General features: G+C 39.3%; 1 protein-coding gene across 1 annotated transcript in view; it reads left to right on the plus strand.

The window, feature by feature from the left end:
- Positions 1 to 27809, plus strand: part of UBR5 (ubiquitin protein ligase E3 component n-recognin 5) — a 160812-nt gene that overhangs the window by 38667 nt on the left and 94336 nt on the right. The window contains exons 7-14 of the mRNA XM_074986831.1: positions 3051 to 3210; positions 9983 to 10132; positions 12122 to 12333; positions 18927 to 19043; positions 19130 to 19240; positions 19961 to 20115; positions 24409 to 24526; positions 27357 to 27541. Coding sequence (XP_074842932.1) covers positions 3051 to 3210; positions 9983 to 10132; positions 12122 to 12333; positions 18927 to 19043; positions 19130 to 19240; positions 19961 to 20115; positions 24409 to 24526; positions 27357 to 27541 — 1208 coding nt within the window. The remainder of the gene's footprint in view (positions 1 to 3050; positions 3211 to 9982; positions 10133 to 12121; positions 12334 to 18926; positions 19044 to 19129; positions 19241 to 19960; positions 20116 to 24408; positions 24527 to 27356; positions 27542 to 27809) is intronic.

Genomic DNA, 27809 nt, shown 5'->3' on the forward strand with positions numbered 1-27809 from the left:
ATTTCCCCTTGTATCTGAAAAACCTGACCTCATCCAGCAGAAATTTTTGTTTTTTAAATTTATGACATTGATATTTAAGGACGCCCTGTTACCACTGACCTTGTAGAATGAATGATGACAATGGTAGATGTGTGGATATGAGTGTCTGCATAGGAGGGAGATAAAGGCAAGCTCTGGAACTGGTGAGGTGGAGATGAGGTAGGGTGATCGTCTGTCCTGTTTTCAGTAGGATGGTCCTGTCTTTGGAATACCAAAAAGGCATCACGACTTATTTTATAAAAGGGACTAATTGTCCCGTATTTGCTGTGCAGGCGCAGCTGCCTGCCAGAGCTCTCCGCAAGAATGGGAGTCGGCAGGTTAGCTACTTTCCCCTTCCTCAGGGGAGCGGGGGAATGCCACCGCTTCCCCATCTTGGCCACTTCCCCAAGGCTTGGGGAAGCGGGGGGAGCATGCCATGGGAGATATGGTCACCCTAAGATGAGGCCTAGCATACATATGCAATATGATGGAGTAATCTGAAGATACAGGAGATGCTGCAGGAGGGGAGTTCATGTTCAGCAGTGGATGTCACAGTTATTCATAGTAGAGGCATATGAGCCTCTGCTAAGAAGGGTAAAAGAGATGAAGTTTGTTGGGGTTGCTTTATTTGTCCAATATAAATACTCTGGTCACAATCCACAAATCACAAAGCCATAGGTAGCTACTCATGTCCACCTTTGAGAGAAACTGTTAGTCACAGCATCCAATACAGATGGAAGAAAAATCAGTTTGTGGCCTTACCACTGCACTGGGATTCTAAGAACCATTGGATACATAGTAGGTCTCTACTGGAAGTGGATCATCGGAGAATGTCTTGATCATGCTCCTTGCTTTTCTGAAGGATCAAAGCAGTGGGAAACAGATTTGAAATGTACGTGATAGTTGCAAGTTGTACTGGTGCCGTCAGACTAAGATAGCATTTCATCATCTTACATTCATTTTGTATTTGGAAAGCCTTTTTTTGCATAATAATTTTTTTAACAAGAACATAAACACTGGAAAAAAACTGAGGGTACTTTCTGGAAAAGTTTGTTTGACCTGATTCAGCAGATAAAAATGAAAAGATGCATAAGAAGAGGAGGGAGGGGGCTATAGGAGTAGAAGGGCATGGCAGCCCACATGTTTTGAATAAGGCAGGAGAATGAGAGCCACTGTTGTCAGAAGGGAAAGGATTGACATTATGGAACCAGTTGTGCTGCCATATTTAAGGCTGAACTGAGATTTTAATTTACATGAGGGATTAAATATCTTTACATATAGAATATTCTCCACTTACTCTGAGTATAAAATGATTTTCTGAGAATCTGAGTAAATTCATTAATTTTAATTGTTAAAATTAAATGTGAAATGTGTCCTTTAAGCAATGTAATACCTACTCACCAACACTCTTGTTCATAATGATTTTAATAAAAATAGGCTCCTCTGACTTCCTAAATAGCCGTAAGTCACTGAAATCTATTTAGAGGCTGCATTTGAAAACCTTTGGTATTTTTTTTCCTATACTTCATAACTGAAAGTTTCTTCAGCCTCTGAGGAATAATTTGCTGCAAAGGGAATTCCAGGAAGAATTTGGCCTCTCCATAATGGTCACCAACTCCCTCTATTTTTAGGTGGACGGGTGGTCCTCTTAGCATCCTACAGTTTTAGTTGACATTATCTTACCTGAGAACATTTTAGCTTCTTTCTCATTTGAACCAATTTTTTTCCTTGAGAGTGTCTGTAAGAGAAGGCTTTATGCACCATCTTTTACCTACAGAAAATATTTTGGTTTATGAAAAATATTGGCTAAAATTCGTTAAAAACAAATAATCCCTTCGAAAACCTGATGTCCTAGATCTACATAATGGAGAAGGTGGGGGAAGGTGTGGGAGTGTGCAAAGGAATGGGGAGAAGTGTATGCATGTGCTTAGTTGGGTTCAGAAGAAGAGGGGAGAAACCGAAACATACACCCTATCTGCTTTGTACTGGTCTGTAAACCCTTGCAGCCAGAACGTACTGGTGATTTTGGCCATAAAATGTAATGGAAAAAATAAATTACTTAGGGTTGTTAGTTTGCATCTTCAGGTTATAGAACTGTCACATGGGTCACTTGTTTGGTTTTTTTAATGTATAAAAAAAACTCAATTAAAAAGGCCCCTCAGGCTATTATAAAAATTTCTGAAAAGGGGGTGATGGTTCAATGTACGGATCAGTAATTATGGGTAAAACTGATTTTAATTGTTATCTTCAAACCAATCATTTTACTTTTGTTCTGTGTTTCTGTAGATTACACTTAAATCTAATCATGTTATGGTATATGCATAGTAAGGGCACCCAGGGAAACTTAATGCTGCCTCTCTTGCATCCTGAAGGGAAGATGCCAGGTCTGGGAGGATTTTTCTTCAGAAATTGGCTGAATCCAATCAGAAAGCACATGTTTTAAAATGTTATAATCATGATTCTGTTGTTGCCCTGTAAGAACACCATGCGGGTTTGTTCTGGTGCCCCAACTACACATTTATATACCTAAATTCATTTATATTTTAATTGTGAATATTCTGGCTTTAGCATTCTTTAGTTATGAGATAATTATTACGTGCATTTTATTCTAAATTACTGATGTGTACATTCAACCTTAACTTCATCTTAATGTGTTATTTATATGGCACTATAGAATGAAATGAAGCAGTAAAATACATATCTGTATATAACTGTGCGCATCTTCAGAAGCTGATACTGTGAGAAGAAAATTGTAAGATCTTCTAATTTTGGAGAATGTATGTGGGGCAAAGGAATTGAAATGTAGTAATGCTTTAATAGCCTTGCTGTTCATTTTAGAGATTTAATTTCCAGGCACTGGTGAATCAAAATTATTTACCATTAGCTTTCATATATTTTTTTGCCTTTTGAGGAATCAGCAGTAGCCCTCCCAACTTTTCATTACTTCAGGAAGTTTTGTTTGTGTAGAGAAAAATCACTTACGAGAGTGCTGGTGATTGAATTGGGAATGACAAATGTTTTTTGTTCTACAGGCACAAGTTGTTTTACAAGGAAAGTCTAGGAGCGTCATTATACGAGAACTCCAGCGGACAAATCTTGATGTAAATCTTGCTGTAAATAACTTGTTGAGCCGTGATGATGAAGATGGGGATGATGGAGATGACACAGCAAGTGAATCATACCTACCTGGAGGTTTGTATATCATACCTGTCCTTTTTTTTTTCCCCTCATCTCTCACATACCGTTTAGCTCTGCTGTCCCAAAAAGGTCATCTGAAAATACAAATAAGTTCTGTTTGAATACCAACAGTGTGGGTCTGTTCTGTGCAAGGTACACAGTGAAGACAGTCATTGCACCCAAGAGATTTCAATCTTAGATATAGCTAACAGGTTGCACTGAGAAGCCTCGAGAAGGGAATAGTCTTGTCATTTGAAAAAAACAAACAAACAAACCCTCATGTTGTCTTCACTACTTTGTGGATAACACATTGGTGAATCTTTCAGATGCTGGACTTTGTATCATCAGCATTGCAGATTATTCTGTTCAGTGATACCACTGCCGTACAGTTTGCCAGAGATGTTAATTCTAATGAAGAAATTAGTGCTTTAGATTTTTGGATATCAGTCTTTGTGGTAACATAGTGAGCTTTTAAGATGCATTTTTTAAGAGCAAAATATGCACAGCTTTCTCCTAAGATATCATTTTGTATATGGGCTGAATAGGATATAACTTCGCTGTGGTCAGTTTTAATAGGAATGTCTATTCATTAGCTCTAAAATATCCTAATTACTAAATCTATGGCACAGAATGTTCCTGGAGGGCAAGTTGAGCCTTTTGTGAAATAGTCTTTCCCAGCCCTTTTTGCCTTTTCTTGCGTTGACCAACGTTTCTGTAATTAAATTTTTCTTCCTGAATAAACATGCTTGAAAATATCTAGTAGAGGTTTGAACTTCTCTGGTCCAGCACTCTTTGGAGGACCACAGATGTGCTGGACCAGAGAGCTCCAGCACTGCTGAGCTGGTCTGGCTGGTGGTAAGGACCCTCGGCAGGGGCAGGGAGCCCCACCTGCAGTTGGGAGCCTAGTCAGTGGGTTAGGAGCAGGACGTCCTGCCAGCAGCCCTGTGGCAGGGAGCTGGGCCAGTGGGCAGGGAGCAGAGCCCCTTACCCACTCCAGCAACCTCGCGGTGGGGAGCCTCTTTGGTAGTATGGGGGCAGGGAGTGGGGCAGCAGCCAGGAGGGGAGCCCAGCCTGCAGGCTGGCAGCCCTGGAGGCCTGACTTCCCCTGGTCCAGCAAATTCTCTTGTTTGGGACTGCTCAAGTCCCAAGGGTGCCAGACCAGGGAAGTACAACCTGTAACCAATTTTGATGTGTGTTCTGGCTAGGTGCTTAGTGTGAAACTTGGATGCATAGTAGTTTTTCTTTTCGAAGGGTAGAATGAAATGTTAGTGATTTCCCACACACCAACCAAATGGGCTTTTCTGCATATCTGGTTTGCCAAGAAGCTCTTGGGCTTCCTTTATCTTGTCTATCATGAGATTGGAAAAAGTATTTTCCTACATTTGCATTTGACAAACTTTTTTATTTTGCTTTACAATCAAGAGTCCTTTGGTTGTTCCTTTCTCTATACTTTCAGGTTCATAAGTGGCTTATTGCCCTCTCTTTAGTAATTAGTTGCATGATCTGTCTACCAGAGATTAACCTATTTCCTCAGTACATTTTACCACCTTTCTAAATTTATTTAAAGTAAATATTCTTACGTCTAAGAAAGCAAGATGCTTTATAGGTAGGCACTCTGAATCATTGTTTAGACAGTTTGTTTCCATCCCAGTCCTGAGTTAATGATTTTCTGGATTTGTGCCCCTTCATATGATAGGGGCAAGCTTGTAAGGATCAGATTTATAATATATGTCTGTTTGCAAGTGCTGTGACTTCAACAGATGATTTTAATATCAATGTAAATTTGTTAGTCATTGAATACAAAGTCTCAGCTTTCAGTAGATGTCCAAAATTCGGTTTTCCTTAGTTATCATTTTTAAGCTCCTCCCTTTGTAAAGACCAGACCTTTCCAGATAAGACTGCAGCGTCCTGATGTAAAATCAAAATCTTCCTCACCATCCTGTACCCTCTGAAAAAGAATTTATTTTCAAGTTTTTTGTGGGGAAAGGCATTAGAAATTACTACAGAAATACTACTATTTTTGGCACCCTTCAGCCCAAGTGTGGTTGAAGTTAATCTAGAGTTCCCAGTTATCAGAGAGTGCTTTCCCTTGTCGTTCGTAAACTTACGTTTTTGTAGACTACGTTGATAATGAAGAATTGTCATCCTTCAAAGAATATTGAACTATAATCAAGATTGGGAAATGGCAGAAGGCCTATTTAAAAATGTCTTGGCTATATGCCTTTAACTCTATCTTTTGTATCGTGAATTTTGCTTACAAACTTAGCCGCTCTTCTAGTTCTTCAGAGTCAAGCTACTTTTTACAATTAGGGTACAATGTAGGATCCAGGAAACATGGTGGACCAAAATAACTTCCTGGCATCTCCTCTTCTGGAAAAAAGTGACGCTCTATGTTAGAAGACTTTCATAACAGATCCAAATACAGTTTTTGTTGTCTTAGTATCTCATCCACACAGGGGCATAAACTTGCCCTCAGTCTTCTGAACTTTATTTTTTGAAAAATTCTCTCCTCTGGCCTCTGGATATTCTTCTGAATTTACATTGCTATGAGTTTGAAGAGGAAGAAAATTATAAGAAAACAAGTATTTATAATCCAGCCCCTCAAATGATAACTCCGAGTAACGTTTTATTAAAATGATCCAGAAACGTTGTGTTTTAGAAGTGGGGGTTTGCCTCCTGGTTTTTGATGATGTAGAATGAATGCTTGAAAGTTTTGAGTTTTCCTGCTGGTTTTTAAGCCTTGGAAAATCAGGAGTGTCAAGGCTGGTTTTTGGAAGTGCCTTTTAAAGTGTTCTTTAGAGTTAAATAGGTGATTAACAAACAAAACTTTTCAAATTTTAGTAGAAAATCTCTTTCCCCCTCAGTTATATAATTTATAACTTCCTGTGTATTGTATTGTCACAATTTCACTAGTATTTTGATGGCCATAGGCTTTTGGGTAAAACAAGAAATGAATTGTTAAAGTTTAAAAAAAAAAAAAAAGGCAGAAAACACTTGACAGTACTTTCAGACATCATTTAAAAATAGCAGAAGAGGGGTATAACCCCAGTTTGTTCTTTTCAGGTCACCTTTAATGAATGCTTTTGTTTTTGTTATGTACGCTTGCTTGTTTTCGTGGCCTAATTTTAAAAAAAAACTAAGCTTATCTTTGTTCATAGCAAAGTTAAGGAGGTTCCATTGACTACAATACTAATAAGAGAACAACAAAGCTATGTAAATGGGGTTCTAGAAAGGAGAATACAATTTGTTAGAGGCGTGATCAGGTGTCCTGGTTTAGCTCCTAGCTGCCAACTCATGGTGGGTGAGCCAGCTTGGAATTTGCATCGGGTATTATGTTGCTCTGATAAATTGCTGTGATTCTCCAGAACTTAAAAAGACCCTGGTAGCCTAGTTAGAATTTTTTTTTTTTAAATTTGTTCCTCCCTCACAATTTATATGTGACACACACATCCGTTTTTCATTTTTAGTGTGAATAATACATTGACTCTAGGGAAACTTATGGTACATAATTGCAGTGACATTACTTATTGCCTTGTATAGTGGAGCTTCAGGCACCTTATTTTAAGCTCTAATTGCTCAGAAGGAAGAATTGTGGAAGATTTAGAGTTGCCAATCTGTCTGGTGTATTTGTGTTCCTCCACAATGAAGATGAGCCGGTGAGGTTGGGTAGAACATACGGAAAAAATTTAAAGTGTGTCAGGCACTTCGAAGTACCGGCCGGTGAGCTGCAGCTAGACGCAAGCTGGCAATTCAAAGCTTAACACTTCGAAGTTGCTGCAGGGGGGAATTTGCTTAATGAGGTGCTGCATATGCACTGCAGCACTTCATTAATAAACTCCCAACACCCTATTTACCATGTTCCCTTCAAAGTAGGGAACTAGTCTAGACAAGCCCATTGAATTCGCATTCAAGTTTTTAAGCTAAGTTTTAGCCATACTGAATCTATTTGTGTCTTCACAGAGGGGTAGTCGTGTTAGTCTGCATCTTTGCAAAACAGGGCTGCTTGTTCTATTTGTATCTCCTCTAGAATTCAAAGAAAATACTTGAGTGATCTTTGAAGGAAACTGAATTTGGCTTCTCAAAGTTCAGAGTTTTAAATAATACTGATATTTGATGGTATAGGGAATTGAAAAAAAGGGGACTCCTTTAGGAGTTGAAATTTTATCTTTTAAAGCAGAACTGGTCCTGGAGGAGGAAAGAGAAAGGTTTGATATTTGAGCCCTCCTCCTCCTAGTTTTCTTAATGACTCTTGAGACAAAGCTGTCTGTTTTGAGTTTTTAAAAGATTTTTTTTTCTAATTTATGGAGGAGATGTGCTGACTAGTACTTTAGCCACTGAAAAATATTTCCCAACTGCATGTGAAGATGGCTGGAGCGATGCTTGTTAAGTTCTAGATATCCTTTATAGAACAGTTCTGTCATTTATAGAAGAGCTGAGCTGAGGAAGCAGGCTATTTAATTTGGATGACTACTCAACAACTTTTTCCAAGATATGCTCCTTACAGTTTAATTCTGCTGAAAGGGGTTGTGCGTGATAGTCACTTGGATGCACACTGACAGGGTGGTGGATTTAGACCATTCTCTTCCTTTTCGAGAGCTGCCGAAAGGTACGATGAGGTTAGGCTGTCTTGGTGTGTATATGGAGGGATCTGATAGACATTTGGACGGCAGGGTCCTTCCTCTGTTCATTGCAGGTACTTAGGTGGTCTGACAAAAAAAAAAGGCTGGTCTGTGGTGCTGCATTGTTAAAAGTTCTGGGTGCCTCATCTCAAAAAAATTAGGTTCTTTGAGTGCTTGTTCATGTTGATTGCAGTCAGGTATGCACACGTGAGAAGTTTTACCGTAGCACCTCCCATCAGAGTGGGCTTTGCAGCCCACTTCAGTGGCGCCACTTTCTGCCTTTATATACCACCGCTGCTCTGACCCTCTCCTGTCCTGACCCCTCCCTCAGTGCCTTAGGACTGGATATGTTACTGAAAAGGGCAATAAAAATTTAGGGTATAGAATAACTCCTATATGAGGAGAGATTTAAAAAGACTGGGCATGTTTTTCTTAGAGAAGAGACTGTTATGGAGTGGTGGATATGATAGAGGTCTATGAATTCATGAATGGTATGGAGAAAATCAATAGGCAGTTAATTACCTCTTCCTTTACCACAAGAAGCAGGGGTTACCCAGTGAAAGTAATAGCATATTTGAAACACACGCAACAACTTCTTCAGACAGTGCACAAGCCACCTGTGGAACTCTCTGCCAGGGAATCCTGTGAATGAATACCAACAGTATAGTTGGTTCATAAAAGAATTAGGTAAGTTCTTGGAGGATAGGTACATCGGTGACCATTAGCCGGCATATCAGGGATGTATTAGATGTTGGCAGCCCTCTGACTGCCAGCAGCTGGGACTGGATGGTGGGGTGAATCACTCAGTAGTTGCTTTGTTGTGTTGCTTCTTCTGAGTATGTGGAAGATAGAATGTTGGGCTAGCTGGACCATTGGTCTGACCCAGTATGGTTATTTTTGTTTTCATGATGATCATTACTGAATGTCTATTTATGTGAAAAGCTTTACCACTGCTGAGAAAGCAACTTATTATTGTGGGATTTTGAATTTTTTGTCTGGCTTCAGAAAATGTTAGTATGGTCCTTCTGGTTTCAGGATTCACTGACTCTCACTGTCAAGAAATGAAATGTGCAGGAGACAGGTACACAGTGTTATAATTTCTAGGCATTCGCTTTTTAGTTTTTGGACACCATCTCTAGGTTTACCTTTTTTTAATTCTGAAAATTCAGGTAGAAATTACTATCTCCCAGCTAGGTTTCAGAAATTTTATTATTTAACTCTCAAATTAATTCTACTAGATGTAGATTGTTGCTGCATTTTTTTGTGTGTGTAAGTTGGACACTTTACAAATTCCACAATAGGAGAGGTCAGGGCTGAAGAAGCTGCTTATATGGTATCGCACGGTAATTTGACATTTTAGTGTGTGCTTTCTGTATTTTTTATGAAGTGATTTGGTGTTGTTACCTTAAGTTAGACTCACTTGACAATAGGGGCTCACAGAAGAAACATTGTGAATGTCTGTATTTAGGGTCTGAAGATATTTTCAAGTAGTGTTTGGGAGTAAGCCCATAGCATTTCAAAATAGCTCTGAATTTTTATTGTATAGTTTTGAAATAGTGACCTTTTTTGTAGACATTCTTTTATTCATTTTAGTATGGTGAACCTTATGCCTGTGAAGGCACAGCAGCGATTTCTAGTACTGAAGAGATTTCTCACTCAGATGCAAACTTGCTGGGAAGCCACGTGGAAATGTGTATAGTCTTTTTGTGTTGTGCCAGTGGGGGAAAAAGCTGCACTATCAGTCTAAGGACTGCTTTTACCGAAGAGCAATAATAGTCTCTTCTAATTCTAGATAAATGATTTATGGAGCATGGCTGGGGCGCGCGTATTTAAATTTTAATTGATATGTTACTTTTCCCAAGTGTGTGGCTAAGATTTGAATTTCTACGATGTGCATCTTCCTTTTGTCTTGGGCTTAACACTTCTCTGGAAAACTTGGTTAGACAAGTGAGAGCAGTTTTGATAGGAAAAGTTAGCTGCACGCATTGAACCATTGTGCTTGATTGTAAATGTGGGTGCATAGGTGTCGCATCAGCTTGCACTGGTGAATCTGAAGAGCAGAAATTCAGCTTATAAGTAGGAACATTTTTGTAGTATGTTTGGTGATGTTCTCTTTAGCTGATGTTAAATAGCCGATTATTCACTTATTGACCCGTCTCCTTTTGTAGAGGACCTTATGTCTCTTCTGGATGCTGACATACACTCTGCTCATCCAAGTGTCATTATTGATGCTGATGCTATGTTTTCAGAAGATATTAGTTACTTTGGTTATCCATCCTTTCGGCGCTCATCACTTTCCAGGCTAGGCTCATCCCGAGGTAATTTTACATCTTTTGTTCTTTGTAATAAGTAGTTTGCTGTGAGAGAGAAAGCTAGTGATAGTATACAGTTTATTTAGTCTTTGATTGGTGTACACAAATTGATGGTTAAATAGTAAGTCACCATTTGATAGAATGAATAGTAAAAACTTTTTCAGTATAAACAGGTAAGTTTCGTAGAAAACACAATAGTGACGACCTTGAAGTTTGATTAATATTAATCAGTGTTCTAGAAATTTTGCATGAAAATTTTAAAATCACAAATGCCTACTAATTATCTTCATGTATCTAATTCAGATTAATTGTAATCTAAAAGTAGTACTGAGTTTTGTTATGACATGCAGCCTTCTGAAAGCTAGTTTCTTTGGATTAGGTTGCACAATATGCAGTGCTCTTCTAATTTTCTTAACTTTTTTCATGACCAAAAAACGAGCGAAGGCTGTTTCTTAGATGCGGGGGTGGGGGGGAGAGAGGAGAGGTAAGAGCTAAACTGTGTGCTCCTTTTGAAGCATTTTCAGAAATGAGCTTAATAACTTGTCTGAGGTTAATAAACATGTTGAATAGTAAGAGAACATTACCAATGCTTGGAAAAGTATACCAAATTTTAAGATTTCTGGCATACAATCTATAGCTTTTTCTTCATAGCTTTTTGAAGATAATGCAACTGAGGTAGATGCCCAGAGCCTTTCACAAACTGTTAATCCAACCTCTGCCATGATTGCTCATTTAGTACAGTGCGAACCTGTTTTATAATTGTTTTTTTCATATTATCAACTGAACATATAATTGCTTTATGCAAATTGAGTCAAGGGTCAGTATGTTTCCTAATGAGCAAGTACAATGTTATGTGAACTTTACCTACAGGGCAAGCTGTTATATTTCATTTATGTAAAAATTTGTTCCCATTTGTCTAGTGTAGTAAAAGGCCCAAGATTTTGAGGAATTTATTGAAAGAATGATGTAGTAGTGTGACCATTTCATATATGTAATTCCAATTGAATTTTATTAATATAAATGACGTACTTAATGAGTTAAATGCATTATGTGCATGTGCAGATATTCAACGTTTAACATAACTCCTTCTAAATCCCTCCTTTTTTTCCTTTCCTAAGGTTATTCTATGTAAGACGTTACCACGAATTTTGTAATCCTTATTTTCCATGCATAGTTGACTCTTGGAAAGTTAGTTTGATTACCTGATTAAAAAAAAATTATCTGCATGAGCGAACTGCAGAGTACTGGCTTTAGACAGTTTGTAGGCCAATTGGAAGGGAAGCAGTTTGGTAAGGAACACTTTCCTACAAGGATCCTTTTTAAAACTTGTCTGACACTTGAAAAGTTTTCATTTGAACTACTTAAACACAAAACAGAAAACAATAACAAAGCCACCAGCAGATATGCTTTAATGTATTAAATCCAGTCCTATAAAATGTTGCTATAAACAAAAGGGGTTGGATTATCAAATTTTTTACAACAGTCTTTTTTGAAGATTTGTTTGTCTTTAACCTTTTCAAGTTCATTACATTTGGGAAACTTGTTATGAGACTCTCTTATAAATACTCTTTGGTTTACTCCAATGTATATAACAGATGTTGTGGATTAATTAGGTAATTTTGTTTTTGATAAACCATAATATGGTAAAACTTTAGTGCATATCATACTATCAGACCTTAAATTATCATGTTAAGCATATTTTGGCATTTTCCCATTATGAGTTAAAAATGAAGCATTGTGCTTTCAGTGGTGCACAAACGATCTTATTTTCTTATTTTTATAAATAACTTTCAAGTTTACATTAATATGATTTTATAGTAATAAGTACACATGCTTGAAAGGGTTAATATAGTGATTGTTGCATGTCACAATTTTTTTATCTATCCGTATGTTAATCTATTGTAAATAGATTTAACTGCTTAGTTGCATCCTGAAGGGTCTTTACTAGAGAGTGGCTTACTTTTATCCCACTGGTGTGACCCAATTGCATACCAGTTCTCCTTCTTCCCTTAGAGAGAGACTCTGAACTGTTGCGTGAACGTGAGTCCGTTTTACGTTTGCGTGAACGAAGGTGGCTTGATGGAGCCTCATTTGATAATGAAAGGGGCTCTACAAGCAAGGAAGGAGAACTAAACCTGGATAAGAAGAATACACCTGTTCAAAGCCCAGTCTCATTAGGAGAAGACTTGCAGTGGTGGCCAGATAAGGTACTGAGAATTTTTTTGGCTCCTTGATATGCTTAGTACACTGCATACAGCTGATATTATTTTTCCACAGAAATGGCTGTACTTTTGAAATCCCTGGTGAAATCTTGTGGGTTTTTTAATTTTTTTAATAATGAAATGATTCCTTATGAGCTGCTTTAGTTTTGTTTTATATTGTTGCATTCATGCCCTTACAACTGAGGTCCAGTTGTCTCTTCTGTTCTGACCTATTTCATTTGCGTTGAAGCCGCTCAGAGAAGTCTCAAGGAATTTAAGCTCTCTGTTCCATGAAACCATTTCCCTTTGCCTGTTGAATTGTACTTGTGCTTTGAACAGAATGTTCCTATTCATGTCCCGTGCCTTTCAAAGAGACTTGTGTTTTGATGGTCAATTTATTTTTAGTTTTGCTTACATTTACATTTCTCATGCTTGGTTTTTTAAGTAAGTGAAGATGAAAAGTTTCACAGATGATAATTAAATATGCATCTGGCTTTAATAGCTGGACCCACTTGCACCCAATATTCCATCTCGAGGGGAATCCAGGCTAACATTTCAGGTGTTCTTCAAGAAGCTGCAGAGTATTCTGCTTAGGGGTGTGTGTGCATGCGTGTGTTTGTGTGTATGCGTGTCCCGCACACTGGAGGGGGAGGCTTTTTCGTAGCTGTACTTGTAGAGAGGTGGTGCTCACGGCTGTGTCCCTTCACCTGGTTATGTGAAGCAGTGCTGTTAGACACTCTTCTCTTTCCCCCCTCATCCCTCTTGTTTTTTTTTCTCACAGCTCATTGCTGGAACCTGAGCATTGTGTGGTTGTAGTTTCAGAATCTTATGTCTAATCTTAGCCTAGCTTATTCTATATAATAAGTTAGTAGTCAGTGTCCCTGGTGATGCCCTCACTGGGTTTAAACTCTGTACTTTGTGTGCAGGTGCATTCCCCATACTGACCCCTCTCCCCAATGGTGCTTGCCTTGATGAGGTGCCCTCTAAAAGCACTGTTAGGTTTGTAATCATTCAGAAAGAGGACTTGGTGGCTCAGAACCTTTACCTCAAGCATCCCCTACTCCAACAGGCCGTGTGGCCCTCCCCAGACTGCAGATCATCCTGTGGCTCGAAGAGCACTGTTAGTGTGTGTTCTGGGATAGGTGCCTTGCCAGAAAGACAGAGGAGCTGTTCTGTGTCTTTGGTGCCAAGGAAGAGGTGTCATAAAACCGTTTGGAACTGCTCCAGGCCACAGGTTGACTTCTTTGCCTCACCCAGAAAACACATGGACCAGCAGGATGTTGGTTCCATCTTCCGAATGGTGGGGGTACTTCTAATGCTTGCTTTGTGCTGAGTGGGAAGGGCAGAAACCTTATACTCTTGACTCTTTCTGGCTTTTGGGCATCTGTTGAGTTCAGTACCAAAAAGGGAGAGGCTGGTCCCGACTGCATCAATACATGGTAGAGTGATGACAGCCATAGACCTCCTCTGCCTTTTGGTCCCAGCTTCAGTGTTGGTCCAGGACTTTTACACAGCTGCCTCACTTACGAGTTCTCTAAAGGAATGAGCTGCTGAACTTCCCTGTTGCTCGGTACCACATCCAGATGGTGTGGATGGAGCTGTGTTGGAATCGTGTGGGGAATATAAGCATTGAGGGCATCTTTTGCCCAGCTGCATTTAAAGTTACAAGTGCTCCCACGGTGGCTTTCACCACCTTTGATGTCGACGTATTTGAGTGCTCCCATGCTGTTTGTGCTGGGACCAACAGTGCCTGTAGCACCAGCTTGACTGTGTATAAGAGAACATGCACACACTGGTGAGCATTTTACAGCTCGCTCTCCCAGTCAGTTACGTGAGTTGGCCTCAGTTGTGTCAGTGGCAGATTACATGGAAAAGTGCAGCTTTGCTCCCATGCAAAGTTTTTAAGTATTCTGTTCTCACCTGGCCCCAGAATTGTAACACTGGCAAGTGCCAGGGACTGGCAGAGTAAGTTCAAATCTGACCTGAAGGACAGAGTCCAAGCAATTGGATTTTCTGGGCAGGAAGAGCTGCACCTCATCACCCCTACAGATGAGGATCACCTCATACTAGCAAGTATTGCTGGCCAAGTATGACTTCCTCAGTTGGTCAGCCATTACTGAATTTGGGGACCAGACTGAGATCTCATGTGAGTAGGGTGAATAGACAGCAAATATGAAAAATATGGACAGGCAGAGGGGTACCAGGTGCCTGTATAAGATGAAATGGGGGCATCTGATCACCCTATGTGTGAAGAATTTTGGGCATTCATGCAGAAGGCTGCTTGGTGGCCAAAACATCCCTGCAGTCCACCCTGGACATTGCAGACGCCTGGGCCAGAGGTATGGCCTTGGTGATAAGTATGAGGAGGGCTACGTGGTTGCAAAATTCTGGGGTCACCCTGGATGTCCAGCAAGCTACTGAGGAATTGCCCTCAAATGGACCAGTCCTACTCTTGGACAAGACTGATGGCACCTGATGCTCCTTCTAGGATTCCAGAGCTACCGTAATATCCTTGGGAATATATATGACTGCTACACAAACACATCACTATGGAGCAAAGCAGCAGCGACATTGCCTGCAGCATTTTCCCCCTCCAGCCACCCAGCGCCAGGACTACCTTTGAGAGAGGGATTGCTCTCACAAGAGGAAGTAGTCAGGTTTGGGCCTTGGATAATTTATTTGCCTTCCCTTGGCAAAAATCAGACCCATAGAGTTTGACTCTTTTATTTCAGAGCACTGGTCCAGTCATTACTCCGCCCCCTCAGTCTCTTGTGCCGGGGCTAGGCTGGTCTGCTTTTACAATTTTAGGGCCTGCATTACTTCCAACAGCTGTATCGTAGATAATGTCAGATCTGGCTATGCATCTAGTGCCTCTCCTAGCATCTTTCACTGTCCTCCTTTCAGGGTCCCCTCCTCAAGAAATACTGCTCATTGAGTAGGTCAGCTTTCTGTTGAAGCTGAGAGTGGTGAAGGAAGTTCTGCAAGAACACAGAGCTTTAACTCTTGATACTTCCTGATAACAAAACCCCATGGTATAATGAAACTTGTTCTCAGTCTTTGCATCATCAACAGATTCATCACGTATGTGAGATTCCATGAAGTCACTCTATTGTCTGTGCTTATCATGCTGTCTCAGAATGACTGGTTCGTTGCTCTGTACCTTCAGAATGCTTACTTTTGTGTGGTAATTCTGCTGAGCCACAGAAGTTTTTGTGATAGAATTCCATTTTCAGTCTGTGGGTCTCCGATTGGGCCTCTCCTCCCTGACAATTGGTTGCTGAATAGAAGCTCCAGAGAGGAGTTTTTTTACCTACATCAGCACCTTGTTTACATTTGCTTGATGCGTTCTTTGTGCTGGTACATGCTAGTACTTAGTACCGGCACCACAGCAGCCCCATCTGTGAGAATGGCTGGTAGGGAAGGTGGGGAGCCGGATGAGTATTGGCTTCTCTTTTTTTCTTTTTTACAGAAAAGGCACTGTATTTGCTCAACTGCCTGGGACTCATTTAAACGTTGCTAAAACAACGTTGGCTCCCAATCAAAAAATCAAGTTCATTGACCTCTTGTTAGATTCCTCAAGGTGCAAAGTGTTCTTGCCAATCAGCTGCATCCAAGCAATTCATCAGCTTTGCATCAGTATATAATATATCTTTCTTCCTCCTTTACCCGTTCTCTCCTGTCATCCTTGCTCAGCAATTCTTTTGTTCTATTTTGGGTTCTATGCTGGAGGTAAAGAGCTTGTAGCGTTTTCTTACTTTCCACCTCCATCTCCTGACTACCACTTCCTCCACTGTGGTACTCAGACTGAACAGTGGATACTTGGAAAACTCATTCATATTTGAATAAGCGCATTTCAGTCCATGCCTGGGGATTTTAAAGTACACCTAAACAGGTAACTCTGAATTGTTAAATCAGTGCTTTTGACCCTCTGACTTGTGTTAACTGTAGGATGAAGAGTCATGTAGCTCATATAGATAAAATATTTAGCAAACAATAGAAAATCACTATGATTTTATATGTTCTTTATTATTTTATAGCTGTACATTTAAATTGTGGTAGCACTGGAAGACGTCAATGAATTGATGTTCCAGTGTTTTGTCTGCCCTTTAAAAATAACAACATTATGCCATGTTACTCATGGTGTCATTTGTAGGGCACGTCACAAAACACATTTCAGCTGTTTCTTCACTATGGATTTTAAAAAATAACTTTGAGGTACAATGCATAATAATAAGGATGTTATGAAAATGAGTGGTATTGTTGATCAGTGCTCATTTTATACACGTGTTTATAAAAATTACTTTGGCAATTTAATATGCTTGAGTGTTCTGGAGCAAAAAAGAACTAGTCTCTTTAAACTTTTGTAGCCTAAATGATGTCAGAACCCACAACGTGGCAGTAGGTGTGCATTCAGCATCCAATGAAAGAAATGACCTGATCTTTGGAAGAATTTTTAGTTTTTCATATAATGGGAAACCAGTTAATCAGATTATATGATGAATCTGTGTTGCATATGGTGTATTACTATATGTGTTGTAGACCTTACATGAAATAACTATTTGTATACTTATACGTATAAATTTATGCATACATAAATACAAATAGTTATTTCATGTAAGGTTTACAATATATACAGTAATACAATTCATCATATAATCTGATTAATTGGTTTCTTGTTATATGAAAAACTAAAAATTCTTCCAAAGATCAGGTCATTTCTTTCATTGGATGCTGAATGCAAACCTACTGCCACGTTGTGGGTTCTGACATCATTTAGGCCATGAAAGTTTAAAGAGACTAGTTTTTTTTTGCTCCAAGACACTCAAGCACATTAAAATTGCTGAAGTCATTTTTATAAACATGTATAAAATGATCTCACACACACACACACTACTATAAAGTACAACTTTTCAAGCATGTGCAAAAAAGGGAAGTACAAAGGCTTTAATATCCCCAGCTTTAACCTCTGACTCCCTCATCCTCTTTTGGGGTGTGGTGGGGGGAACACCTTTTGAAAGACAGAAATCTGTGGTACTCCGTTTCCCTGGTAAAATGGACTCATCTTTTAATGGGGCCACCTTGAAAAATTTTGGAAACTTTTTGTTTTTTCCCAGTTGAAACCAATTTGTAACTTTTTAAATTTTAAACCTTCAGAACCAAATTAATAAAAAAATCATCTTGTCCACAAAATGCCACCCTGACCCCAAACCAAACCCTGGTTTGATCTTTAAAACTTTAGTTTTGCAAACCAGCCTAACTTAATTTTCTTTGAATCTGAATTTTAAAGTTGGAAGACTTTTCAAAACTTGGAAGGCCCTGAATCCCACTGCTTCATAAATTCTACCACTTTGTGCATGAAATTGACAAATCAAAGCCCTGGTCCTGCAGTCAGATCTGCGTGGGCAAGTCTCTTTTTTACCTGCATGGAGTTCTTTTTTAAGACATTGAGGCACCACAAGGACACACAGGGCCACCTGTGCGGCTTAGACTGCAAATTCTAAGTTCAATAAATAAAAATGTTACTTTACAACTGTTGAAGGTTGTCTTCTAATGTCTTGAACCTTACACCTTGGATTATGTAAAAGTCAAGTGTGATGTTATCTCAGTTAAGGTATTTTGACCTTTTTAACAAAAATCATGACAAGATAGTGTCTTCCTCTCCCACCATTCTTGTATAATTTAAAAATAGTCAAATTTTGCTCAAATTTAATCTTAAAATAGTAATTCTCAGGGATGAGGCAGAACATGAAAATTTCATTACCAAGAGAAGGGAGTCTTGACAAACTGAAGAAAATAGGGCTAACCTGGAAGAGAATGCAACCTTTAAGTGATATTGTATAAAGGTGCACGTACCAGTTGTTGTGGTACTGAGGCACTGACAGAATTTTAAAATCAAGGGAAGATTGAGTGTTTTTAATTGATTGTTTAAAAATTCTTAATCACCTTTTCAATTATATATTTTGAGTTTAACAATATGTATGCTGAACAACTTGTGTGGAAGGGTTGGGAGGTGCAGGGGCTCTGAGCAATAGTAAAAGTGCTCATGCCCTCCCTTGTTTCTCGTTCCCCTTTTCTTTGTGTGCACATCTTTCTGTTACTTGTCCATTCAGCTCTCTTCCTATTACTTAATCACCATCTTCCAGCAAGGTGTGAAGAAAGGCACTGTCCATCACCAAAAAACCATAATGGACATGCACTAAGTTGCTGCTAAATGTGATGTTAAAGAGAGTTAAAATATATTTTTCTCCAAGAACCACACTGACACAAATATTTTGTGGCTGTGAATTGAATTTTTTTAGTGTGGTTTATTAATGGTGATATTACTGAACTGAACTGAAGGAAAATAACTTCCCAAGTAAAGGATCTTAAATATTCCATTGGTTGCTTCTGAAAGCATGCAAGCAGACACATTGGATGACTTTTTTACCGCTGAATTTTAAATTAAATGGAACTCTATGAATTGATTAAAATTTAAATAATCAATAAAATTTGTTTTGCACACTTAACATTTTAAAAAATGTTTGTTAAAATTTCCTGTTACTTAAAAGATTTTAGTTTATAGCGTTGCCATTTTAGACTTCATCTTTTTACATTTGTAGGATGGAACAAAGTTTATTTCTATTGGAGCTCTGTATTCTGAGCTTGTGGCAGTTAGCAGTAAAGGGGAACTTTATCAGTGGAAATGGAGTGAATCAGAGCCTTATAGAAATGCACAGGTACTGTACATCCTTAACTTTATCTTTAAAATATTTCTGTATGTATGTTTTATAAAATTATAACAATCTCTTTTATGCTTTCAAAGAATCCTTCATTACATCATCCACGAGCAATGTTTTTGGGGTTAACCAATGAAAAGATAGTGCTCCTTTCTGCAAATAGTATCAGAGCAACTGTAGCCACAGAAAATAATAAGGTATGAGACCCCTTTCTTTGTTGCTGAGTTCATGATTAAACTTCTTATTTTGAGGGGAATGTTTAGCCACTGTTTTGCTCTATGAAAAATAAGTAAGCTAAAGGCTATAGCTTTTGGTTGTACAGTTCAATTTCATTTTAAAGATCACACTGAATAATTTTCCTGTGTTCAGCTTTCATAATTTTAATCTTTTCTACTGTAAGAATTTGAAACCAGAAGCAATTCTGATGTCTTTCTGTGAATAAAGATTAAAAGGTGGTGCCAACCTCTAGGAATTCTTAAAAAATGGAAGGCTGTCCATCTTATCAAATTGCCAAAAGCTATTAAATTTTTACTGCTACTGCAATCTGATCAGGGATATAAAGATTTTTAACCTCCCAAATATGGTGTAAAAGATGATACAAACAATAAGTTTGTTTTGATTGACAATAGATGCGCCTCAAAAGGTTTAGCGTTTAAGTGAGGTTTGGTTAATTATCCAGATTTGCTGAAGTGGTTTGACAACGGTGTCCTTTCAGTGTTTTGCGACTTTCATTTTTCTGGCTGAGACCTGAACTGGAAAGGAAAATTATTCAAATAGATCAACATTTTAAAGGGCCAGTTATAAAACCATGAGTGAAGTTTGGGGGTGATGATACTTTAGAACCAGTTCACCCTGAAATATGCAAACAGCTTGCTTAAGATGCATTATTGTTTTTGTACTCTGTTTCTTTCTTTTAGGTTGCTACCTGGGTAGATGAGACTTTAAGCTCGGTAGCGTCTAAATTGGAACACACTGCGCAGACATACTCAGAGCTGCAGGGAGAACGGATAGTTTCATTGCACTGTTGTGCTCTTTATACCTGTGCTCAACTAGAGAACAATTTGTACTGGTGGTAAGTGTATCTGATATTGAATATGTTAGTCCACAAGTATCAGCAAACTCTTTATAATGAGGATCACTGCAAGGAAATTTCATGTTATAGTTTGTGATAAAAATTCTGTAACTTTGCTTTCATGCCTTTATGCTGTCCTTGAGGGAAGTATTTGTATTGTTGCACATTGTGATTATAAAAGAGGAAAGATAATATTGTGCCTAAGTATTGCAACAGGAATCAAGGTATCTGGGTCTTATTCCTGGCAGTGCTAAAAGTTTCCTGTGTGACCTTGAGGAAAGAATTGAAATTATTTCCCTTTTCTATTCCATAAAATGGGATACTGTGACACTTACAGGTTAAATTAATTATTCCAATAAGACGGTGTTAGAAAAGTTGATAAAGAAATGGTTATAGATAAGACTGGTTTTGCTAGTAGTGCTTTCAAGCATAATTGACTCTGTAAAACTGATACCATTATTGTATTGTAGCTGAGGTATCAAGATTTTAGGTATGCCTATAAAGATATACTTTATTGGGTTCTGCTGGCTGCATAGAATATGAAAACTGTGCTAAGAGCTACAAAATTTAGGACATTAGACGGAGACTGTCTAATATAGATAATAAACTAGATTATCTTGTCAAATTGAGTTACCGGCAGATCCAGATAATAGAATTATTCTGATGAGGAAAACAAATGCTGATTGGCTGCTGTGTTCCCCCCTCCCCCATGTTAACATAATTTCACAAAGTAGTTTTGATGTATTCTGTACCTTTCAGGCATTTTCAAATAATATAGAAAACAAACGTATCTGTGTATTCTGTTGTTTTTCTTCTATTGGTAATCTGATTCACACACTATATTGTTGGTTTAGATGCTGAAAAAGTGGATGAAATAACCCTCCACAAATAGTGGAAACATTGTTAAAATATTTTCATTTGTAAAATTTTAGTGAATTTTTAAAATGTGTTTTCTGGACACAAGATGGTAGAAGTTGTTTTTTACAAGCAGGGAAAAATGAAATACATTTCAAGTTACAGTTAGTTAACATGCAGATCAGTGCCTATCCTGTTGGATCTGTGCTTCATTTATGAGTTCATATGGATCTAAGCAAGACTTGCTGCTTGAGATTACTGCCACTCTAAACTTTTATTACCGTGGGTTAAAAACTCTCTGGGCCAGGTACTTTCAAGCACTGAATATGAGACACTAAATATCTTTCTGTTTAGCTTCTAGTCAATCTTTTGCAAATACTACTGCTTTATTACCTAAATCCTTGTACTCTGAGTGGCACATAGGTCATTGACTAGTCTCCTCCACTTCACTCTGTATTGGGACAAAACCTCTCATTGACTCCTGGAGTACCCCAATTGTTGTTCTTCATTTTCATTAGATCTTCTCCAGGTTGTCCAAGGTCTTCCTCTTTTTGCATTTTCCTTGAGGATTCCATTTGAAAGCTTGATGGACTATACTGAATGGTGGTTTTCTGAGAGTGTGGCCCTAGCCATCCCCACTTTTTTCTCTTGATTTGAGTGTCAGGTGGTTCTTGTCCCGCTCTGTTCCAAAGCTCCTCATTTATGACAAAATCTTGCCTTTGATGCAAAGGATGTGCCTCAGGCATCTGTTTATGAATGTCTGTAGCTTGTGATTTGAAGACTTTATAGTACGCCCGGTCTCACTTCCATACAGGAGTACGTTCTTTGCATTTCTGTTGAGGAGCCACAGTTTCGTCTTCACAGCTATTGTATGTAAACTCCATATGGGATGGAGAATCTGGAATGCAGCTGTTGTTTTCCCTGTCCTGGCACTGATATCCTTATCTGTTCCTCCATCTCTGCCCATAATACTCCCCAAGTAGATGAACTGTATTTTAGTCCTAATTTTGAAATTTGGGGAAGAGATGGGAGTAGAAATCATAACTTCCTGATTTTCCTCTTGACTGTAAAACAAGCTGTTTACGTCATTGCAAACAGTCCATTCTAGGGTATCGCTTAAACTTTGGTGGGGCCTGAGTACTGGAGGCTTTTTTTGGAAGTCGTCTTACATTTTCTGAACACATCCCATTGTATTTGAAGAGGTTATTTGTAGTTAAATCTTTTGAAATAACATTTATTTAACCAGCACGGCCCTTCACTAGTTGATTATCAGTACTGAAGATAACAGAATTTGTCATCTGATGATGGAGACATACGCTTCTATTACTCATAAATCTTTCTCCCAAAAAAAAACCAAAAAAACCCGAACACTTGAATTGCTGACAGGCCTGGTAGACAGAGCATCCCACACTGTCTACATGGTTTATACTGTAGCTGAGCTATGATAATCTGGTGTGCAAAAACCATCTAAATAAAATTGGCTTAACTGTCTTTAATAACTCTGCTTTGTATCATTGTGCACACAGTTTATATTCTCTAGCTCTAGAGTCTATGGTGAGGGTCAGCAGCCTTTCCGAGGCGAAGTGCTGAAATTTGACCTCTTGATCTCTACATACGGTCAGAGTGCCAGTGATGCTTTTTAAAGTCACTCATAATCCTATTTACAACAGCTTCATTAATAAATAAAGATATGGTGGTTTGTAGCATTAGCTGATCTTTTGTTAATCCACAGGAAGCGGCATGGCTTTGAGCAAGCTCCTGGCTACATGGGGAAGGTGGAGCAGGACTGAGCTCCCCCCTTGTGTGCTGATGAACATTGGCTGGCATGCCACTATTGGCACCTCTGCTGGGGGTTGCTGACCCCTGGTCTATGGGGTTATAACTTGACTTCCTAAAATGGAGGAGAGTGTTGGGGTTTTCAGTTGAATTGTGGCTGGATCAGCCTAAGTTGATTTAGGGGGAGAGAAGATATCTAGATGAGGAGAAAGGATGACTTGGAAATCATACTTCAGTTGTGGCCACACCTGGAGACAGTGGCTTTTTTACCTATGCATTGCGGGGGCGGGGCAACCTCCCCATATCGCTCTTTTCTCCAACAAAGAAAAGAACTTTTGGCTTTGGGAATTGTTGCCAGTCATGGTGAGGAGTTCCTCAATATGTTTAGGGCAGAAGTGGGGGAACTTAAGGCCCAAAGGCAAGATTGTGGTCCACTGCTTAATTTCAGCCTGCTCATGCTCTGCCCTGCCTTCTCCTCTTCATGGTTATGCAGCATATGTCTCCTCCTTGGGCTCCAGCTGGGGCTTGGGGGTGGAGTGTGGTGTTGCAGCCTTCCTGGCATTCTGGAGCTGGGGAAGCTGATGTGCAGCCTGCCTTCTGGGAGTTGAGGGTGGAAGGGCAAGGGCTGTTCATTGCCTGCCTTCCCAGAACTCTAGAGCTGAGGGAGTGTGACGGTATGAACTGCCTGGTGCGCTTCTGAGGCTGGGGAGCTAGCTTGGGGTGGGCCCAGAGTTGGTTGTTGCAGAAAGGCAGGGACTTGGAGCTCTTGGGGGATGGAAGGGAGCTGGGACCTTTGGCTCAGAGCCTTGCTTTTATTTGTATGTGGCCTATGATTGATATTTTTTCATGTGAGTCTGTAGCTCATGATGGAAGAAAAGTGCCTCATGCTTGGTTTAGGGACTGTTTGCCAAAGAGATTTGGTATTTACTAGCTAATTGTTTCTGCATTTCAAGAAAACTGTTTGAAGATTGTATTTATTACCTGATTTATTCTTGGTGCATGTATTTTTGCTGCTATCCAGAGCTGATCTTGGCATGGAATCTAGAGGAGCACATGAAGAATATTTATACAAAAAACTCTTGTAGTGTTTACCTAGCGCTCCAATGAATATTGTAATTTGCTTCTCAACCTCAGTCCCTTGAATGGCAGCACATCTTCCATCTACGGGTAACAATGTAGTATTTTAAAACATTAAAATTGCTTCACCATAATCTTTATTTGAGCTGGATCCCAAATGTTGTTATGATCAGATGACTTGAAATTGGCCTCTTTTTTCCTTAATGTATCTGTATCATGCAAATTTTTTCTGCATCTAACATTTAAAGCACTACAGACTTGCAAGTGGTGTGTTTTGTTTCACAGAATAGCGAAGAGATTATTTTTAAATTCTCTTTTGTATAGAGATCAGGACAAGTTTTGATTTTTAAATAACATGTTGAGTTTTCAGTACAAGCTCTTAAAAATGACTTGTAAAGTGAGCATTTTGATATTAAAAGGGTTTGACAGTGAGGGTGAAGAGAATATGGGATAGCAAGATGTCACTTTTTTACTGTAGTTTTGGTAGAGTTGCTTTATTATTTCTGCTGTTTTAAGTTGTAGATGTCAGACTATGAACAGACGCTTCTTTTGTAATTCTTGGCTTAATACTTTTTTCTTTCCTAGGGGAGTAGTTCCTTTTAGCCAAAGGAAGAAGATGCTAGAAAAGGCCAGAGCAAAAAATAAAAAGCCCAAGTCTAGTGCCGGCATCTCTTCAATGCCAAATATCACAGTTGGCACACAGGTAAGTAAAACCATTGCATTGTGAGCTGTCTTAAATGTTCTAGGAAGGGGATGCAGATTGTCAGTCATATCAGGCTTGATTCACATTTACACTAATGCCTTGTCTGTGCACGCAAATTGTATCACTTTAACTATTCCCATTTAGCTAAAGTGCTGCAACCCCCTAAATGTAGATTTAATTATACTGGTGTATTGGTGTTGTGAAGACCAGCACTTTAACAGGGTTCAAAAAAGAAGTAGAGCAATTCATGGAGGTTAGGTCCATCAGTGGCTATTAGCCAGGAAGGGTAGGACTGGTGTCTCTAGCCTTTGACAGGAGAGGGGTCACTTGATGATTATCTGTTCTGGTCACTCCCTCTGGGGCATCTGGCACTGGCCATTTTTGGAAGACAGGATGCTGGGCTAGATGTACCTTTTGGTAGGATCCACTAGGACTGTTCTTACATCCTTATGGTATAGCTTCTTCCTGTAAATTTAGGAGAATAAGCTGTCACAGTTCCATTTAACTTCAACATTGACCACTGTCTGCTATCCAGGAGGGCATTCCACTTAGGTGATGGATAAAGGACTGAGATCTGTTTCAGAATAGGATCATGATCCTTTCTTTCCAGACAGGAGACATCAGCTTCAGGTTTCTCCTATTATTGCAATTATTACAGCAGGTCTGACTTAGTTCAGCACCTGCAGTCTTGTTTCAGGGACAGTGACAGTGTTAACCAGTGATCAGACAGTTCTCATGAAGCTAATACTGTTAAGATATTTTATTTGTAATGCTTTTATTCTAAAGTGCACGTCTAGCTGATCAGTAACAACCCCCCAACCCACCTTCTGCCCCTCTACTCTCTGATTTGCTCACCATGGTAATATTTTTCTGGTTTGTCAACCTTGATAACTATTTTGGGTTCTCTGTGCCTTAAATATTGAGTCTGTTCGGGTATGGCTATGGTCTGAAGAAGTGGGTCTGTCCCACGAAAGCTCATCACCTAATAAATTATTCTGTTAAGTCTTTAAAGTGCTACTGGACTGCTTTTTTGGTGGGTTTTTTTTTTTTTATAAGATGACCAGTTAGTCATCAATTTCCCACATAGGGACCATTATAGGTTTAAAGTACTGCAAGCCTTTTCCACAGGGCCTGCGTTTCTTGTTTGCAGTTTCATGTTTGTTCTTGGTTTGAGGGTGAGTGACTCCTCTGCTCATGGCTAATATTTTGTACAGTTCCAAGTTCTTTGTCTCCAGGCCTCTTACCGGGTAAATCAGTATAGTTTATTCTCCTTGAGGAAGAGGGGAACAAAACTTGCGCACATTTGTTTTGTCCTACCAATGGGGTAAGCATCACTTTATTCCTCCGTGACTATAATACTTGCAGAAAACCCTTTAGCCCACCGGTTGAGCCAGGAATACAAGTAATATTTTTACAGTAGAATCTTTGTTAACTGCTATTGTGGCACTGCTGGCTGATGTCATCAGGAGGTGCCTCCTTTCCTCTGAGCCTGACTCTGGCACTGCTGGGTGACTTCATCAGCAGGCGCTTCCTTCCCCCTCATCCTGCCACATCAAGCCGCCTAACCTGTTGCTTGCCTATCCAGCACATTCAATTAACTGGCAGCCAGGATTCCCCATGAGTGCAGGATAACTGTAGTTGAGGCGGTTGTTTTTTAATATTCCCTGTGTCCATAACATCTGTCACATCTCAATGCAGTAGTTCCCTATCAAATTCATGGTCCATTTTGGTATATTTGTGGTCGTAGAATTTAAAAAAAAAAATCTTAAATTTCCTGGCTTTCTATATTTCAGTCTGAAAGTCACAGTATTTGTAAATGTACGGGTCCCAACTCAAAAGGAGGTTGGGGGGGCGTGTTTTTGCAAGAGTTTCGTTGGGATCAAGGGTGGCATTACTGCCATCCTTAGTTCTGCACTGCTGCTGGTTTCGGCATTACCTTCAGAGCTGGACACCTGGCTAGCAGCTGCCCAGCTCTGGAGGCAGCACAAAAGTAAGGGTGGAAATCCAAAAGCTGTATGTAGACGAGTCCAAAGTTTCCTTTCAACTGTTCTCTGAAACCCAAGAAGATTGGTATTAGAATAACCTGTATTTTGTACGACTCTGGATTGGGGTCACTGCTGGCCAGCTCTGAACACCAGGGTTTGCTTTCTGTTTTAACTATTTTCACTCTTTAAATGCATTAGGAGTATAGAATAAACAACTAAGAGAGTTTAATATACAACTGTTTTTCCTCTTTAAAATCTACATACGTAAGCTTTGTCCATAATTCAACATAAATTGCTTTAAAAATACTTACAAATGAATTATGGGGCTTTGGGACTGAACTCTTGATGTACTCTATTCAGAAAATTGCTTTATAAGTCATTCAGTATTAAACTTTGATGTGGCAAACACTTTGCTCACATAAATGTGTGTCAGATTGGAGCCTAAAATTATGAAAAAGTCTGAAAACGGTCTAAGACTCTCAGCGTCAGGTGCTATCTGCTAGTCACAATGCCAGAACAGCCCCTTTCCAAGGAGCTGCTTTTTGCTCCTTATTGACTTGCCGGGGGAAGATGACACTTTTCCTAGGATTCTTTTCTAGGGCTGCCCCTTTTAGGTTGTAGCTGCTTGGCAGAGTCATGTTTGAAATGTCCATTTTGCAACTGGCAACTGCTGGCTGCCTTTGTTCCTGTTTGTATCCCTGTGTTCCCTCAAGTTTTTCTTTAATTCCTGAGGAAATAACTCTCAGACACGTAAAAATGTTCAGTGCTTATACTTGTATCGGAATCAGTATCTTTTTTTGTCTGATCTTGCATAAAATATGAAATTATTTCTTACTCATATGTAGGTGTGCCTGAGAAACAATCCCCTTTATCATGCTGGAGCCGTGGCTTTTTCAATTAGTGCTGGAATTCCTAAAGTGGGTGTCTTAATGGAATCAGTTTGGAATATGAATGATAGCTGTAGGTTCCAGCTTCGATCACCAGAGAGCCTAAAAAACATGGAGAAAGCTAGCAAAACTACTGAAGCAAAGTAAGTGCACTGGAAGCAATCTTAATGTGTTTGAGTGTCAGTTTACTGGTTGGCAGAATGTTGAGTGATAGTAATTGAAACTGCAGTTAATCAATACTGGCATTCACTGCTCCCTCTAATTTTTGCCACCCATGGGGAGAATACATTTTGTGTGCATCAACACATGTCAATGCGCACCACCGATAGGAACACATACTGCCTGCTATGTTTGGCTGTGGGTGCTCTGCTAGTCTGTTGGGCAGCACCTGCATCTCTCCTGGGTGGTTTC

This window comes from Carettochelys insculpta, chromosome 2 (assembly GCF_033958435.1).
Source record: "Carettochelys insculpta isolate YL-2023 chromosome 2, ASM3395843v1, whole genome shotgun sequence".
Lineage (NCBI taxonomy): Eukaryota > Metazoa > Chordata > Testudines > Carettochelyidae > Carettochelys > Carettochelys insculpta.